The sequence below is a fragment of the Carassius carassius genome, chromosome 47 (assembly GCF_963082965.1).
Source record: "Carassius carassius chromosome 47, fCarCar2.1, whole genome shotgun sequence".
In the NCBI taxonomy this organism is placed as follows: domain Eukaryota; kingdom Metazoa; phylum Chordata; class Actinopteri; order Cypriniformes; family Cyprinidae; genus Carassius; species Carassius carassius.
The window spans coordinates 10,461,800-10,478,391 of record NC_081801.1 but is presented as its reverse complement, the minus strand read 5'-3'; the positions used below and the strand labels follow the sequence as shown (position 1 = coordinate 10,478,391).

The 16,592-nt window shown below is 39.1% G+C and overlaps 1 protein-coding gene and 1 pseudogene across 5 annotated transcripts in view; one reads left to right on the top strand and one right to left on the bottom strand.

The window, feature by feature from the left end:
• The window catches only part of LOC132130688 (ankyrin-1-like), a 102,184-nt gene that overhangs the window by 62,735 nt on the left and 22,857 nt on the right, over nucleotides 1-16,592 (top strand). For 4 of the 5 annotated variants that reach the window (XM_059542476.1, XM_059542471.1, XM_059542472.1 and 1 more), the window contains exons 3-29: nucleotides 1,267-1,365; nucleotides 1,819-1,917; nucleotides 2,015-2,113; nucleotides 2,190-2,375; nucleotides 2,596-2,694; nucleotides 2,781-2,879; nucleotides 4,109-4,207; nucleotides 4,316-4,513; nucleotides 4,758-4,856; nucleotides 5,201-5,299; nucleotides 5,474-5,572; nucleotides 5,655-5,852; nucleotides 6,140-6,238; nucleotides 6,346-6,444; nucleotides 6,583-6,780; nucleotides 6,937-7,035; nucleotides 7,209-7,307; nucleotides 7,422-7,520; nucleotides 7,721-7,813; nucleotides 7,910-7,982; nucleotides 8,749-8,769; nucleotides 12,975-13,098; nucleotides 13,228-13,291; nucleotides 14,196-14,308; nucleotides 14,563-14,787; nucleotides 16,058-16,212; nucleotides 16,372-16,583. In XM_059542476.1, the coding sequence (XP_059398459.1) occupies nucleotides 1,267-1,365; nucleotides 1,819-1,917; nucleotides 2,015-2,113; nucleotides 2,190-2,375; nucleotides 2,596-2,694; nucleotides 2,781-2,879; nucleotides 4,109-4,207; nucleotides 4,316-4,513; nucleotides 4,758-4,856; nucleotides 5,201-5,299; nucleotides 5,474-5,572; nucleotides 5,655-5,852; nucleotides 6,140-6,238; nucleotides 6,346-6,444; nucleotides 6,583-6,780; nucleotides 6,937-7,035; nucleotides 7,209-7,307; nucleotides 7,422-7,520; nucleotides 7,721-7,813; nucleotides 7,910-7,982; nucleotides 8,749-8,769; nucleotides 12,975-13,098; nucleotides 13,228-13,291; nucleotides 14,196-14,308; nucleotides 14,563-14,787; nucleotides 16,058-16,212; nucleotides 16,372-16,583 (3,246 nt within the window). The remainder of the gene's footprint in view (nucleotides 1-1,266; nucleotides 1,366-1,818; nucleotides 1,918-2,014; nucleotides 2,114-2,189; nucleotides 2,376-2,595; nucleotides 2,695-2,780; nucleotides 2,880-4,108; nucleotides 4,208-4,315; nucleotides 4,514-4,757; nucleotides 4,857-5,200; nucleotides 5,300-5,473; nucleotides 5,573-5,654; nucleotides 5,853-6,139; nucleotides 6,239-6,345; nucleotides 6,445-6,582; nucleotides 6,781-6,936; nucleotides 7,036-7,208; nucleotides 7,308-7,421; nucleotides 7,521-7,720; nucleotides 7,814-7,909; nucleotides 7,983-8,748; nucleotides 8,770-12,974; nucleotides 13,099-13,227; nucleotides 13,292-14,195; nucleotides 14,309-14,562; nucleotides 14,788-16,057; nucleotides 16,213-16,371; nucleotides 16,584-16,592) is intronic. The other variant, XM_059542473.1, reaches the window with a different exon arrangement.
• LOC132131018 (5S ribosomal RNA) lies at nucleotides 3,858-3,974 on the bottom strand (annotated as a pseudogene).

Below are 16,592 nucleotides of genomic sequence, written 5' to 3'. Positions count from 1 at the left end.
AGGTGATGAACTGGCGTTAATGAGATTTTTAGACAATTAATGATTGTCCTAGAGTGTAATTTGTCTTCATTTCACAGGTGACTAACTAATAGTTGTAAAGAGCGCTAAAGTTAAGCCTTTTCACCTATTAACATCTTATCATGATATAGCTAAAAATAATCTGTGAAAGGTTTTTTTTTTTTTTTTTGAAAAGCCATTAGCAAAAGATGTGCAAGAACTGAAGCACAATAAACTTCCCTTTATCAGTCATTACTTATACAGAAGTGAAAATTAAGTCATTATTCACTGAAAATCTTGCCAGCCATTCTTGTACATTATGGACCATGCTTTTTTGTTTAATAAATAAAAAAAAAAAAAATTAAGTGCCATGTAATTGGCTTTGGATAATCGTGTGTACCAAATGGACATAAATTGTAAAGTTTTTTCATCTATTTCAAAGCTTTTCAAGATCAGAATGCCTTCAGAATTTATCTTTTGCAAAGCTGAATTTTGCAAAGCTGAAGATTTCAGCGGTTATTCCTCATTACTCCAGTCTTCAGTGTTATGTGAAACATCAGTTCACAAGAACATCATTTAATTTGTTAAATTTCATGCATCCTTACTAAATAAATGTATGAATTTCTTTAAAAAGAAAATTGCTGAACCTAAGATTTTGAATGGTATACAGTTTTACTATATTTTCATATAATCCATGGATGTATAACACTGAGTGTGGGTTTCAGTACTGTGTGAAATTTCCCAAAACATTATAAAGCACGTCCAGTGATAATTAATGCCAAGCGGGCACATGTGACTGTTTTCATCAGTGCTCCTCCCCACCGTCTGCAAGCACCCCTCCTTCTCCATTCTTTCTCTCCTCGGCGCATGCACTGTGCAGCTGCAGTAGGAGCTCATTAGAGATGATGGACACTGCAGTATGAAGGGGATTCCAGTCAGACTAGCAGAGCAGAGCCCCCCCCCTATGGCCGCACCAGACTACAAACCCAGCTTCCTTACACAAGCACACACTGTACCGTGGACAATTCTCCAATCAGCCTTTACCTCTCCCTGCCTTTTTGTCTGTTTCCGCTGCTGCTCTATTTTCAAGCTTTGTTTAATGAGAGGGCTCCACAGATCTGTAGATGTCTTCCCTCCTATCAGTGAGTCATTTGACAGGTAGACGGGGAGAGATAAAGAGATTTGAGAGACTTGAGATGTGTCAGGGTGTTTTTTTTTTTTTTTGAGACCGAGTTTTTCAAAACCTCATATTTTCTCTTGTATTCACAGAATGGGCTTAATGGGTTGCATTTAGCCTCCAAAGAAGGCCATGTTAAGATGGTGCTGGAGCTACTGCACAATGGAATTGACTTGGAGAATACTACAAAGGTAAACACTTCTTTCAGCCTGACGGCTTCCTCCGGCAGGCCAAAAACAGATTTAGAAATGTGATAAGTTCAAGTTCAACAGACTAGCAATAACAAGTAGCACTTTTATTAAATCAAAATCATAATGCATATTATTTCTATACCACCTTTAACACAAAATGTGCTTCACGTGTCAGAATTTAAGACATTTTCATTAACAATAATATCAGTAAAACTAGTATAATGTCTTAAGAACAGACAGTCAAATGTCCTATGATAAAAAAGGTTTGTAGTCTTGCTTTGTTGCAATAATCATTTAGAATGTTACAGAATTAAAGTATAAATTAAAAACCACAAATAAAACCAAATATAAGCAATGAAATCAAATGACATCTTCAAAATACTGTATATGCTATTTAACATGCATTGTCTGATCCTTCTCTGTATTATATTTACATGACTATTCATTTTGCAGAAAGGGAATACCGCCCTTCACATTGCTGCTCTGGCCGGTCAAGAGAAAGTGATTGCTGAACTGGTCAATTATGGTGCCAATGTCAATGCCCAGTCTCAGGTTAGTCTGAGCCTCAAAACATGAATCAACAAACCTAGAAAGATGTTAATGAGAAGCTTAATTAATTTGTTCTGTGGTGTTATGTTGCGTTCTGCAGAAAGGTTTCAGTCCCCTGTACATGGCAGCACAGGAGAACCACTTAGAAGTGGTAAAATATTTACTTGAACATGGAGCCAATCAGAGCCTTCCAACTGAGGTGAGTGACATGTTGAAGTCAAGCTCAGCTTAAATCAAACCCAGCTTACCCTACAACTCTTGATTTCGCCCTCCAGGATGGCTTTACTCCTTTGGCGGTAGCTCTTCAGCAGGGTCACGAGAATGTGGTGGCCCTCCTGATAAATTATGGCACCAAGGGCAAAGTGCGCCTGCCGGCCCTGCACATCGCGGCACGCAACGACGACACGCGCACGGCTGCCGTACTGCTGCAGAACGATCCAAACCCAGACGTCCTGAGCAAAGTATGTGTGTTTGTGCACATCTGAAAGGTTTTATCTCAACATGAGTGAGATTACACATCATGACTCACTGAGCTCAGTGCAGCCTCTCTTGGCTTGTAATTGCAGTGATGACTGTGTGACAAGATAAACAGAGCTGACTTTGTTTAAAAATCCGTCAGCGTAGGTGTTTCTGTTTTGCACATACCCTGAATTAATGACATGCTACACTCTTTTCCCGTAGACCGGCTTCACTCCTCTCCACATCGCAGCCCATTATGAAAATCTAAGTGTCGCACAGCTTTTGTTAAACAGAGGAGCCAACGTGAACTTTACACCGAAGGTCAGTGCAGCTCTCAAATGAAATGCTTCCACTTATTATGTGAACAATTATGTGAACTTCTCACTTTCTCTCCTTTTCTCGTGAAGAATGGCATCACTCCATTACATATCGCTTCCAGGAGGGGGAATGTGATTATGGTGCGGCTGCTGTTGGACAGAGGAGCTCAGATAGATATCAAGACAAAGGTACAGTATCCATTAGGGACGTGCAAAATATTTTCATAATCAAATAGCCTCAGTTTGCAGTGTTTTTGTTGTTGTTAACTAAAACTATTAAAAACTATTTTCATTGAAATGAAGCTAAAATAAAATGAAATATAAAACTTCGATAAAAGAAAATTTGATAAAATGGTTTTATAAAAATGCAACTCGAAACTGATGTCCTAACACTGAAATAAATATAAATGAAAGCTAAATAGAAATATGAAAAAGCTAGTAATGAGACCGTATATATATATCCTCCTGTCTTCAGACTATCTGATTAGATTAGTCAGTTAGTTTGATGACAAACTAACTTAGTTTGATGACAAAGTAACTAGTAGACCCTCCTGAATTCATAATATCTATCCAACTGTAGTCACATCTCACAGTGACATTATTTACCGGCTGATGAAAAATCTCACTGCCGAGACTAATGAATCTGACTTATCGAAGTCTAGCTAGTCGAGAATGACCCATTTTAATTCCTCTTGGGAAAAACAGGTACAGTATAATAATAATTCATTACATTTATATAGCGCTTTTCTAGGCACTCAAAGCGCTTTACATAGACAGGGGGTATCTCCTCATCCACCACTAGTGTGCAGCATCCACCTGGATGATGCAACGGCAGCCATAGTGCGCCAGAACGCCCACCACACACCAGCTTACTGGTGGAGAGGAGACAGAGTGATGAAGCCAATCAGCAGATATGGGGATTGTTAGGAGGCCATGATGGTCAGAGGCCAATGGGCGAATTTAGCCAGGATGCCGAGGTCAAACCTCTACTCTTTTCGAAAGACATCCTGGGATTTTTACTGACCACAGAGAGTCAGGACCTTGGTTTAACGTCTCATCCGAAGGACGGTGCTTGTTGACAGTATAGTGTCCCCATCACTACACGGGGGCGCTAGGACCCACACAGACCACAGGGTGAGCACCCCCTGCTGGCCTCACTAGCACCTCTTCCAGCAGCAACCTAGTTTTCTCAGGAGGTCTCCCATCCAGGTACTGACCAGGCTCAGCCCTGCTTAGCTTCAGTGGGAAACCGGTCTTGGGCTCCAGGGTGATATGGCTGCTGAAGTATGTTCTCTTTGTGACAGCTTGCTGTTTTAATGGTATGCATACATAAATGAGGACAGAAAATGCAACTCTTGTGGTATACATTGAAACATGGCTGATAAACCCATTTACAAAATTGCTTATTCTTTCTGCAGGATGAGTTAACGCCGCTGCATTGTGCAGCCAGGAACGGTCATGTACGTGTGGTGGAGATCCTGCTAGACCAGGGTGCTCCCATTCAGGCCAAGACCAAGGTGACCAAACTATATTACTAAGATGGGCCATGCAGTTATGGATTTTAGCTTTATTGATGCCATAATCATGCTGATCAATTGATAATAATCATGGGTTCCTCCTTTCAGAACGGTCTGTCTCCCATCCACATGGCAGCACAGGGCGATCACATGGACTGCGTGAGGCAGCTGCTGCAATACAACGCAGAGATCGATGACGTTACCCTCGACCACCTGACCCCGCTGCATGTTGCAGCACACTGTGGGCACCACCGCATGGTCAAGGTGCTGTTGGACAAGGGGGCAAAAGCTAACGCTCGTGCTCTGGTTAGTGCGTCTGTTGTTTTCATTTTCCATTCTTATTTTCTCCTTTCAGTAATATTACCAATTAATATTGATTACATCCATAAAACAATCTGAATTTGATGTTGATATCAATAGATTAGTCAATGCATAAAGAGCAGTATTAATAGTACATAGTTCAATAGTACCTGGTCCACCATTTAATAGCATACAACTGAACATATTAAACATACATAACATTAGTTGATTTTTTTGCTCTGTCTTTCAGAATGGATTCACTCCATTGCACATTGCCTGCAAGAAGAACCACATGCGGTCCATGGACCTTCTGCTGAAGCACTCAGCGTCTCTGGAGGCCGTGACTGAGGTCAGATTACTCTCTGGCTGTCACTTTGATGGATAACCTCTATTCACTTTGCACCATCTACACCTTTAGCTTGATCCATGTAGAAATAGACTATTTAGGAATGAAAGGTGACAAATTTACGAAAAATAAATGTAAGTGTGTTTTTGGTTAGCTTTTGAATGGTAAGGTATACAGCATTAATACAATTAGTTCTTTAACATCATTTATTTTTATTACTGTAATAAATTTCTTTAATATATTATGTTAATATTAAATGACATATATCTTTGTTGATCCATTAGTGCATGAGAGAATCATTAAACACATTTAAGGTCTTTGTGAAAATCCATGTTCTTGTCTCTTAGTCGGGTCTGACCCCTCTTCATGTGGCTGCGTTCATGGGGCATCTCAATATAGTGAAGAGTCTGCTTCAGAGAGGAGCTTCACCCAACGCATCTAATGTAGTAAGAACTGTATAATATAATCAACACCTCGGAAATACCCAACAATCAAATCCCAAAGGCACAGCTATTCTGCTTTACAAATGGGCTTATGTCTTTAGCAACGATTATGGCAGTGATCACAGTTTTCTTTTCACAACTAAATGTTTGTGACTGTGTTTCAATGTGCCATCTCAGAAAGTGGAGACCCCTTTGCACATGGCTGCTAGAGCGGGGCACTGTGAGGTGGCTCAGTTCCTGCTACAGAACAATGCACAGGTGGATGCCAAAGCGAAGGTATGGCAGTCATGCAAGCTGTTTTATCTGCTTTTGTTTTAAAAATCTCACATGTCCTCTATCTCACTCTATCATTTCACAGGATGATCAAACCCCCTTGCACTGTGCCGCTCGAATGGGACATAAGGAGTTGGTGAAGCTGCTCTTGGAACATAAAGCCAATCCAGACTCGGCCACCACAGCAGGTCACACTCCTTTGCACATCGCCGCCCGCGAGGGACACTCCCAAACCACACGCATCCTGCTCGACGGGAATGCCCAACAAACCAAAATGACCAAGGTTCTCTCCTCTCAGATAGACCTTTGCTGAGCCCTGCCTTAAAATGCTTCTAAACAATTATGCCTTGACGTCCAACTGTTGGCGTCCATTGGATTCTTGTGTGTTTTATAGAAATTATCCGAAAATATGGTTTAAAAAAACTGCTATGCAAAATTCTGTAAACCCTGTAAAGTTAGCAGCAGTAACCAAGGTGGGCACAGCAACAAACAGTAATTTTCACTAAATGACAACTAAATATTCACATCTTCACCAGCATTTTCAGTGTGTATATCTGTGTTTTCTTACAGAAAGGATTTGCTCCTCTACATGTAGCATGTAAATACGGGAAAGTGGATGTGGCGGAGCTGCTTTTGGAAAGAGGGGCCAATCCCAATGCAGCTGGAAAGGTAATTCATCAAGACAAACATCTGATATCTAAGTACTTGTCTGCTAAAATCAGATGACGGTCAGCGGTGGCTGACTGAGGCCATGTGTCTCCTCTTTCCCCTCTCAGAATGGCTTGACCCCTTTGCACGTGGGCGTCCATCACAACAACCTTGATGTAGTCAAGCTGCTGGTCAGCAAGGGCGGCTCTCCGCACATCACAGCGAGAGTAAGATACACGTAAACACCATAAAAGATTTGGGACGGTGTCTATTCTGAGCTGTGACGTTAAGGGTTGAATTCTATTTCACACTTTCAAAAGCCGTCCAAGAAAAACAGTCACTTTTCGCTTTCTTCCATTTGACAGAATGGCTACACAGCCCTGCATATCGCAGCCAAGCAGAACCAACTAGAGGTGGCAAGCAGTCTGCTGCAGTATGGAGCTAATGCCAACTCAGAGTCACTACAGGGCATCACCCCCCTTCACCTGGCATCACAGGAAGGCCAACCTGACATGGTGGTGCTCCTCATATCCAAACAGGCCAATGTTAACCTGGGCAACAAGGTGTTAAACTGTTTAAGCTTTGGTTAATTGGTATTCGATCTATGTCAGAGAGAGAATAAATAGAACTAAAATAGGTTGAGATGTGTTGGAAGAAAATAGAAAAGGATGCATTTAACATTCTCCTGATATCCTTTGTGTGTGTGTGTGTTTGTACAGAATGGGCTGACACCTCTGCACCTGGTTGCTCAGGAAGGGCATGTGGGCATTGCAGACATGCTGGTGAAGCAGGGTGCTTCAGTCTATGCAGCCTCAAGGGTAAGACACTTCAATGCACACAGAAACACACACACAGCAGGGACATCTGTAGAATGTCCTAGAATTTAGACCTCAGTGCCTTGTGCGATATTTCCTTATCACCCTTTTAAATCTCTCTCTCTCTCTCTCTCTCTCTCTCTCTCTCTCTCTCTCTCTCTCTCTCTCTCTGTTAGATTGGCTACACACCCTTACATGTGGCATGTCACTATGGGAACATAAAGATGGTGAAGTTTTTACTCCAGCAGGAAGCACATGTTAACAGCAAGACAAGAGTGAGTGCTACACTTCTGGATGTACTGTACACACTACACAGGCTTCTCTTTTTGTACAATTTCATTGCTAGTATGTACTTCTGCGATATATTTTCCCTGATTTTTCTTTTCCAGCTGGGATACACTCCTTTACATCAAGCAGCCCAGCAGGGCCATACAGACATCGTCACCCTGCTGCTGAAACATGGAGCCCTGCCAAATGAGATCACCACTGTGAGCAGACTCCTTTCCCCCATACCTGAAATAACAAAAATAGTATACACTGCTTGAATGTCTGATGAAGAGCATTTGGTCTCCGTAATTTCTGCTGTCATGCTGCCAGTCCTCTGCAGTAAACATAAGCTGTTATTTAATAATTATCCTGCTGAAAAGAGTTGTATGATTTAGTAACCTGACTGTGTTATCTGTGACAGAATGGGACGTCACCTCTGGGTATCGCTAAGCGGCTCGGGTACATCTCTGTCATTGATGTGCTGAAACTGGTGACTGAGGAATCTGTGTCTATGGTGAGAGCTGTTTGCATCTCATGAACTGTGGCCGGTCTGAATTTGTGCAACATTCGCCATCTTGATTTGTTCATATATTCCCTCTCTATCCCTCAGATCACCACCGAGAAGCATCGCATGAGTTTCCCGGAGACGGTGGATGAAATACTGGACGTGTCAGAAGATGAAGGTGCGTACGGGTGGCTCAGATTGGATTTAGCCTGAAGCATCATACTGCAGTAAATGGCGCATTAAAGCACAGATTCTAAGCTGCTGTGACAAGGTCTCGGTGCTGTGAAGTTGGTGCTAGATTGTCAGATTAAAAACAAGAGGCCAGTATGCAGATGAGGTGGTGGGTCATATCCCAAAAGTGACAGTCTGAAGTGAACCAGAGTTTAGAGATGTTATCCCACTCATAGTGATGCTTCGCTTGACTGCACAAAGTGATTTACACACATAGGATTATTTATGTATATTAAAGCATTTTGTGTCTATTGTAAAGCATGTTAAGCTGTTTTTCACACATAGTTATCATATTGCTTCAAAAGAATATAGCTTTTGATTGCACCACTTTTATGATGTTTTGTATTTTTTTAATGTATTTTTTGTTGCTTGATAGCCATTGGTCACCACCCAATTTTATTGTAAAGAAAAAAGCAGCTTGGACATTCTGCTGAATATTTCCTTATATGTTTTACAAAAGAAAGAAAGTTTGAAAAGACAAAGTATGGACAGAGTTATTAAAAGATGACAGATTTTTTATTGATCTATCTATCACCTTCCTCGCCTCTAATTCTTAAATGTGTTTGTTTCTTCTGAGAAATCATTGTTAAATCTCCATTTATTCAGGACTTTAATGGATTGAAAAAGTAAAGTATTTCATGATAATTTAAACCTACTTTAAATCTACGGTAGCAACGCCAGCCTGAAATGTTCCTTCTTCCTTCCCGCTGTAGGAGTTGCTCAGCTAACATTAGGTAGGAGCGTCTCCCTCTCTCTAGCTTGGTTGTCCGGTTCTCAGTGGTTCGTGAAACATGTGCCTCCATTTCAAGCACTGTCATCTTGTCTCTGGCCCTCAAGTCTCTCTAACCACTCTCTATTCTAACATGTTGCTTCGTGTTACTACACCGTCGGCCCCACATCATTGTGTAGTCATGATGTTTTTTTCCTTTACTGACAGTAACATGTGTTTGTGGATCCATCATTGACAGGACAGCATCCAAAATTACTTTGTGTTTTCAGTTTGCTCCAAAGGTGTTTCTTCAACTGTGGGCACTTTTGGCCCTGTGCATTAAATATACACACTTAAAACTTTTTTCTGCAAGTCAGTTTCTAACATTATTATATTATATTATATTATATTATATTATATTATATTATATTATATTATATTATATTATATTATATTATATTATATTATATTATATTATATTATATTATATTATATTATATTATATTATATTATATTATATTATATTATATTATATTATATAAAAGGGATACTCCACCCCAAAATGAAAATGTTGTCATTAATCACTTACCCCCATGTCATTCCAAACCCATAAAAGCTTTGTTCATCTTCAGAACACAATTTAAGATATTTTGTATGAAAACCTGGAGGCTTGTGCCTGTCCCATAGACTACCAAGTAAATTACACTGTCTAGGTCCAGAAGAGTATGAAAGACGGCGTCAGAATAGTCCATCTGCCATCAGTGTTTTAACCGTAACGTTATGAAGCAACGAGAATACTTTTTTTACGCGAATAAAACCAAAACAACAACATTATTCAACAATTCCTTTGTCAACAGTCTCCTCTGAAGTCTCTCCACATCACTTACTGCCTAAGCTCTTCAGTGTCAGCCGCGCCACAAGGATGCTCTGTTTCTGCATGTATTTATGTTTTGATTTGAAAGAAAACATTGCATCCTTGTGGCACAGCTGACACAGAAGAGCTTAGGCAGTGAGTGATGTGATGATATATATATATATATATATATATATATATATATATACAACCTGTAACAGATTTTAGGGGCTCGTCCGGGAAAATCTCTCTCTTGCCAGAATCGTCTCACCATAGTTTTCTGTCAACAATACATCACAGTGAGTTACAGAGAGCACAGAAAGAAGATCCTGCTATTGGGGACATATTAAAACTTAAAGTAAACAACCAAACTCTCACCAGTGAAGTCAGAAGAGGGTTACATGGCCCAGTCAAGAAATTATTACATGAGTGGAAAAAACTGCACGTTGAAAATGGCTTGCTGTATCGAAGGACCACTCACCAGAAACAACTGGTCTTACCTGCTGAATTTAAGAAAAATGTCCTGAAGCATCTTCATGATGACATGGGTCATGTGGGCACAGAAAGGGTGATACATCTGGCAAGAGAGAGATTTTATTGTCCACATATGAAAATGGATATCGAAAATTATGTTACCAGAAGATGTTCATGCATTAAGCAAAAGAAGCCTGTTATCCATGAGAGAGCTCCAATGGGAAGCATTACAACTACTTTTCCTCTTGAACTCGTTTCCATAGATTATCTACACCTGGAGAGAAGTAAAGGTGGTTTTGAGTACATACTGGTTGTAATTGATCACTTTACCAGGTATGCTCAAGCCTATGCAACCAAGAACAAGGCTGGAAGAACTGCGGGAGAAAAGATATTCAATGGTTTTATTCCACGCTTTGGATATCCAAATAAAATACATCATGACCAAGGAAGAGAGTTTGAGAATGAACTGTTCAAGACCTTGAATAGACTGTCTGGAGTTGGAAACTCAAGGACCACACCCTATCATCCCCAAGGTAACCCAGCTGAGCGATTCAATAGGACTCTCATACAAATGCTGAGAACACTCCAAGAGAAGGAAAAGGAGAACTGGAAAGAACATCTAGCATGTGTTGTCCATGCTTATAACTGCACGAGACATGAGGCAACTGGATTTTCACCCTTCTACTTAATGTTTGGCCAATTTCCTCGTCTGCCAGTTGATCTACTGTTTGGATTGAATTCAGAAGAAACAGATGACTCTCCAACAAGATATGCTGATAAATGGGCTGCACGTATGAAAGAAGCATACAGAATTGCAAGTGGAAACAGTAAACTGTCTAGTAAAAAGGGGAAAAAATATTATGACCGTCAGTCAAGGGGAATCACTCTGCATCCTGGAGATAGAGTACTTGTCCAGAATATTATGAGAAAAGCATGGAAAAGAAAAACTTAAGTCTTACTGGGAGAAACAAATCTACATCATTAAAGAACAACTAAATGACAGCCCAGTATACAGAGTCAGTCCAGAAAATGATACGTCAAAAATTCGTACTCTACATAGAAATCTGCTACACCTTGTAAATGACTTAACTGTTGACCTACCTGATCCATCACCTGTTTTCGAGATGCCACCTGCAGCAAGAAAGGGGAACAACATAAAGACAAGGTCTAAAACAAAGAGAGATACTTCATCAAACAGTGATGTGACTGATTCTGAAGAAGAAAATACATACTACTGGTTAAGGATACCAGAGAGTACAAAGAAATGAGAAAAAAATGTACAACCTATGTTGTCAAAGGAGAGTGATCCAACTTACCAACGATCGTCTGAAGAACTTACACTTCCCAGTCCAAGAAGACCTATAAATGGAAATAGACAAAGCAAAAAAAAGAGAAACTTACAGAAACACAAAAAGATGAGGAACATCTACCTGCAGAAACCCAAGCGGATGAAGAATACTTGCCTGTAGATGAGGATGTACTCATACCAGAGAGCATCCATGAAAATGGAGGCATTCCTGTTGTCCAAACTAACTCACATACAACTAATGAAAATCCCCCTTCAATACAACCCAGAAGATCTACAAGACATCAAAGACCAGCACAGAGACTCACCTACTCACATTTAGGTCAGCCATCATTACAAACACACGCAGCAGTTAACACTTTAGAGTTTTATGGGACACCAGACATGCCAGCAAGCAGTTATTCCCAATACTACACTTCTCCAACACCAACATACATACCATTATTCTACATATCTTCTCCTTTCATACCATACCAGACAATTACACCATTATACGTCTATTGAGAGATAAAAGGAACCAACAAGTTAATATGGTTATTTAAGGAATATTTGGAGGCATTAGCTTCTTTGTTGGGGAGAGTGTGACCACCCTACATATAGTTTAGGTCACAAATTAAATTATTCATATATATTTCATTTTTATTTTTACACATTACTTTCTATTTACATGTATGTATATATATATATAAGTTTTATTTTTGATTACTTAAATATATGATGAGTTTGCACTGTGTAGTTCAGCTGCATTTTCTGAACTCTGGGTGACAGTAGAGAGAGTAGAGTTACCATGACGATTGCAGCGCATCCTCAGACAACAAAGAGGACCGTTAAGGAAACAACTAATTCTTGTCTCTCTCTCTCATTTAATGTCAAGTTGATTACTGCTTACAGTCTTCCCGACTGCCCGAGATCTGTAACATATATATATATATATATATATATATATATATATATATATATATATATATATATATATATATATATAAAATTATATTTTAATTAATTAAGGTATTTTAAAAACTATCGAAAATAAATCATTAAAACATCAAAAAAATTATACAAAATAGAAAAACACTGAAATGTGTTTGTTTTAATAAACAACTGTTGGGACATAATAAGGCCCATAGTTGAAGAAACACCCATAGATGAGGTTCTCTTTATCCAGACACTATGGGAGTCACACTGGGAGTGGATCATTTTGCTAATTGACTAATGATGATTATTTGACTCAGCAGAGGGCTCCAAAATAAACTGTCACAGTGGCTGTTTTATGTGTCTCTGAACACCTATGACTAAGCCCCTTCAATAACACCAAACTATCTCTCCCATGCAGATTAAGTGTGATCTGCCCACTTCAGTAGCCAGTACCATGCAATCGTATTGAGTATCTTGATTTCTTCATATTTTGCATTGGCTCTGTGTGTGTTTATGACTTCATTGCTTGGACTTGGTGAATGAGTGGATGTGCTCGACCGGGAATGATGTGGATAGTGAATGATGAAATAACTTAAAATAAGCTTTTCTTCCTTTTTTTAGTCCTCCTTTTCCTGCAAACCTCCTAGATCAGTGTCTCTGACATATTTTGTGCTGTATGTAGGTGATGAACTTCTCGGGATGGACGGGGCACGCTATTTGAAGCTGGATGACCTGAAAGACCAGGATGATGATTTTCTGTCCCCCAAGAAAACCCTGAGAGACTTTGAGTGTGGGATGGGCACGACGTAGGTCACAAGAGCACAATGCAAAAATATTACCGTTTGGCTAAGATTCTAGAACAAAAATAAACACTTTTTATATCTTAAAATAAAGTATTAAAGTTAGATTACAAATATCTCCTTCATTTTCTCCAGACCTTACTCACCCGCAATTCCCAGAATTCCATGTGTGTCACCTGAAACTGTCATGTTGGACCAGGTATTGTTTTTTTCTGCTTCATGTGCTGAAACAAGAAATGTTCCTTACTAAAAAATCCAGGTCTGGTGGTTTCTAGTTGGTCAACTCTTTCTCAGTTCAAAGCCCCCTACTGTCCACAACAAAATTCAAAAGCCCCCTTAGCCCTAGGTTTGTATAAAAAGAACTGTTTTAATAAATGGTCACTTCTAGATCCTGTTCAAATGAAAGTAAAATAATTAAAATATTTAATTATAATTCAAATTCAGGATTTTTGAGGTTTTAAGAGGTAAATGTCCTACTCTTTTTAACAAATTAATTTACGTGACTTTTCCAGTCATTCGTTATTTACCGGATAAGGATTTCATTTTAATAAAAAAAAATAAATAAATCACAATTTCTACCTAATACAAAATTTTAGAGCTCATATATAACGAGATATATAGCTAAAAATATGTCTATGGAGGTTTTGTTAATAACAATATAAGGTTGTATTTATTTACATGGCTTTTTCAAGTCTAGAAGTCACTTTAAGAATAAAGCTTCATCATATATTCAGGTTTAAGACCATGGGAACTAAAACAGTTGTGGAAGAGGTGAATTAAAATAAGAAATATCTTAATTTTTAGTTGTTTGATTAATTTCATGCTTGTATTGTTTCATTTGAAGTAATTCTGAGCCCCACTTGAATGTTTGCAGAGGTCCCCTAGTGGACTTCAGCCTGGTAGACCATCTTTTCCAAACTGGTTAGGACAGGTAGACCATCTTGGAAAAGCTGGAAGGAGCTCGAGTTAGTTAGTTGCTGTTACCCGGTTTTCTAAGCAGAGTTGTCTCTTTCTCTCTCTTAGTCTCATACAGCTTCCATTGTATCTCTGTGTGTGTGTGTCTTTGTGTCTGTGTGATCTGTGCTACTCCTGTGTGTCTGTAGTACACACCTGTCCCTTTGCCAAAGGAGTATGACGAGGACTCTCTAATCCCCAGTAGTCCAGCCACAGAGACCTCAGACAACGTTAGCCCAGTGGCCAGCCCCATCCACACTGGGTCAGTGCACATATTTCACTTTCAGCCTATCAAATCCAGTAACCAGGCGTTACCAACACTCGCTAATGGCTTCTCACCGCTTTTATCTCCGTATTTATCTGTTGGTCAGAAATGCTTATTTATATACCTGTCTTCACTGTCATCAAGTGTCTAGGAAGTGGGTTCTTTTGAAGATGTTTTAGCTTTACATTGGGCTTCCAGCTGTTTTGAAAACTTATTGAACCCGGTTTGCTCACTGGCTGGTTGTTTGACAGGTTTCTGGTCAGCTTCATGGTGGATGCGAGAGGCGGGTCCATGCGTGGCAGCAGGCATAATGGTCTCCGTGTGATCATCCCGCCGCGCACCTGTGCCGCCCCCACACGCATCACCTGCCGTCTGGTCAAACCGCAGAAACTCACCACCCCACCTCCTCTCGTGGAGGGAGAGGGACTCGCATCTCGTATTATCTCCCTAGGGCCTTCCAGTATGCAGTTTCTGGGGTAAGGGAGGTTGTGTGTGTGTGTGTTTGTTTGCATGTGCATGTGCATGTTTTTGTGACATATCAGGACACAACTCTGTATAATGACATGGGTATGACACAGGAATTACAAGGAGTTACTTATGAGGACATAACTTATGACTTATGAGGACATAACCCATGTCCCCATTTTTCAAAACCCTTATAATCCATACAGAATGAGTTTTTTTGAGAAAGTAAAAAGGTACAAAGTTTCCTGTGAGGGTTAGGGTTAGGTGTAGGGCCATAGAGTATACAGTTTGTACAGTATAAAAACCATTACGCCTATGGGATGTCCCCACTTTTCTCAAAAACAAACGTGTGTGTGTATGTGTGCATGTGTAAAATGAGGATTCATATGCTTCAACAGTTCTGGATCTGCTGTTTTGGTTTCTCAATGATTCAATTAATAATTGTTATTGTAAAAAAAAAAATATATATATATTTCTTTCTAACTTAGTATGTCTTTCTTTCTTTCATAGTATTTTTGTGTTATTTACCAGTATACACATCTAAACACTCAAGATAAATTAACTTTAGAAGTATTTTTATTTTTTTTTAATAAAGTGGGTTTATTCTAACACAAAATTTAAAAAAAACTGTCAGTGGGGAAAGAAAAATAAACTATTAATTGATTAATTAAGTTTATTTTTCTGAATCCAGATGGCAGATTTTTTTTTTAAGCATAAATATGCTTAATATTTTAATACTAATAATAAAAAAAACTTCTTAAGCCAATCAGAATTTGTACATTGATATGTCTTGATTTAAGAATGTTTTGGTATTTGTACTGAAAGCCAGACAAAAAAAAAAACTATAAATACTGCTATAAATACATGATGAAATAATTGTTGGGAATAAATCTTACTGAATTCACTCAGAATCTAGTTGTCAAATAAAGATCTTTTCAGATTTCTGACAACAGAACAGTAATAATAAATAATATAATAATATATCTTATCATGTAATAATTATAATAATGTAATTATTATAATTTAATGTACATTTAATTGATTTTATTTTAATGTCTACTATTCTACTATATTTTTAAATTACTTATATTATTTTTATATATGGTTTATATTATTTGTATGTATGGTTAGGGATTAAGGAAATATATATTCTTCTTGGATATTCTTCTTCTTTTCTTTCTATTGTGTTGCTGTGCAAAGTGGAATTTTTCTCATCAATCACTGAAAGAACAATACAATACAATAACAAATGCTTTTGCACTTTCCCATCATCCCTTTCAGGCCAGTGATAGTGGAGATTCCTCATTTCGCGTCCTTGAGCCGAGGTGATCGAGAACTAGTGGTTCTCCGAAGTGAGAATGGCTCTGTATGGAAAGAGCATCGAAACCGCTATGGCGATGATGTTCTAGAAACCATCCTTAATGGCATGGATGAAGGTAGTTTTACTGATAGGAATTCCCATAAGCCTTTTATAGTTTTATTTTCTCTTTCAGTTATATAGCAGGAGGTGCTAGCAGACATATCACTTTACACTGCACTGATAATTTCTGCAGGACTGACATTATGACCCTGTTTTCTCCGCGTGCCTTCATCAGATCTGGAAAGTCTGGAGGAGCTGGAGAAGAAAAGAATCCGCCGCATCATCTCCACAGACTTCCCTCTCTACTTTGCTGTGGTGTCACGTATCCAGCAGGAGAGCGATCTTATAGGTCCGGAGGGAGGTCAGCTGACAAGTAAGCTGGTACCCCAGGTCCAGACCATTTTCCCTGACACGGCGGTCACTAAGAGGGTCCGACTTGGCCTACAGGTGAAATTT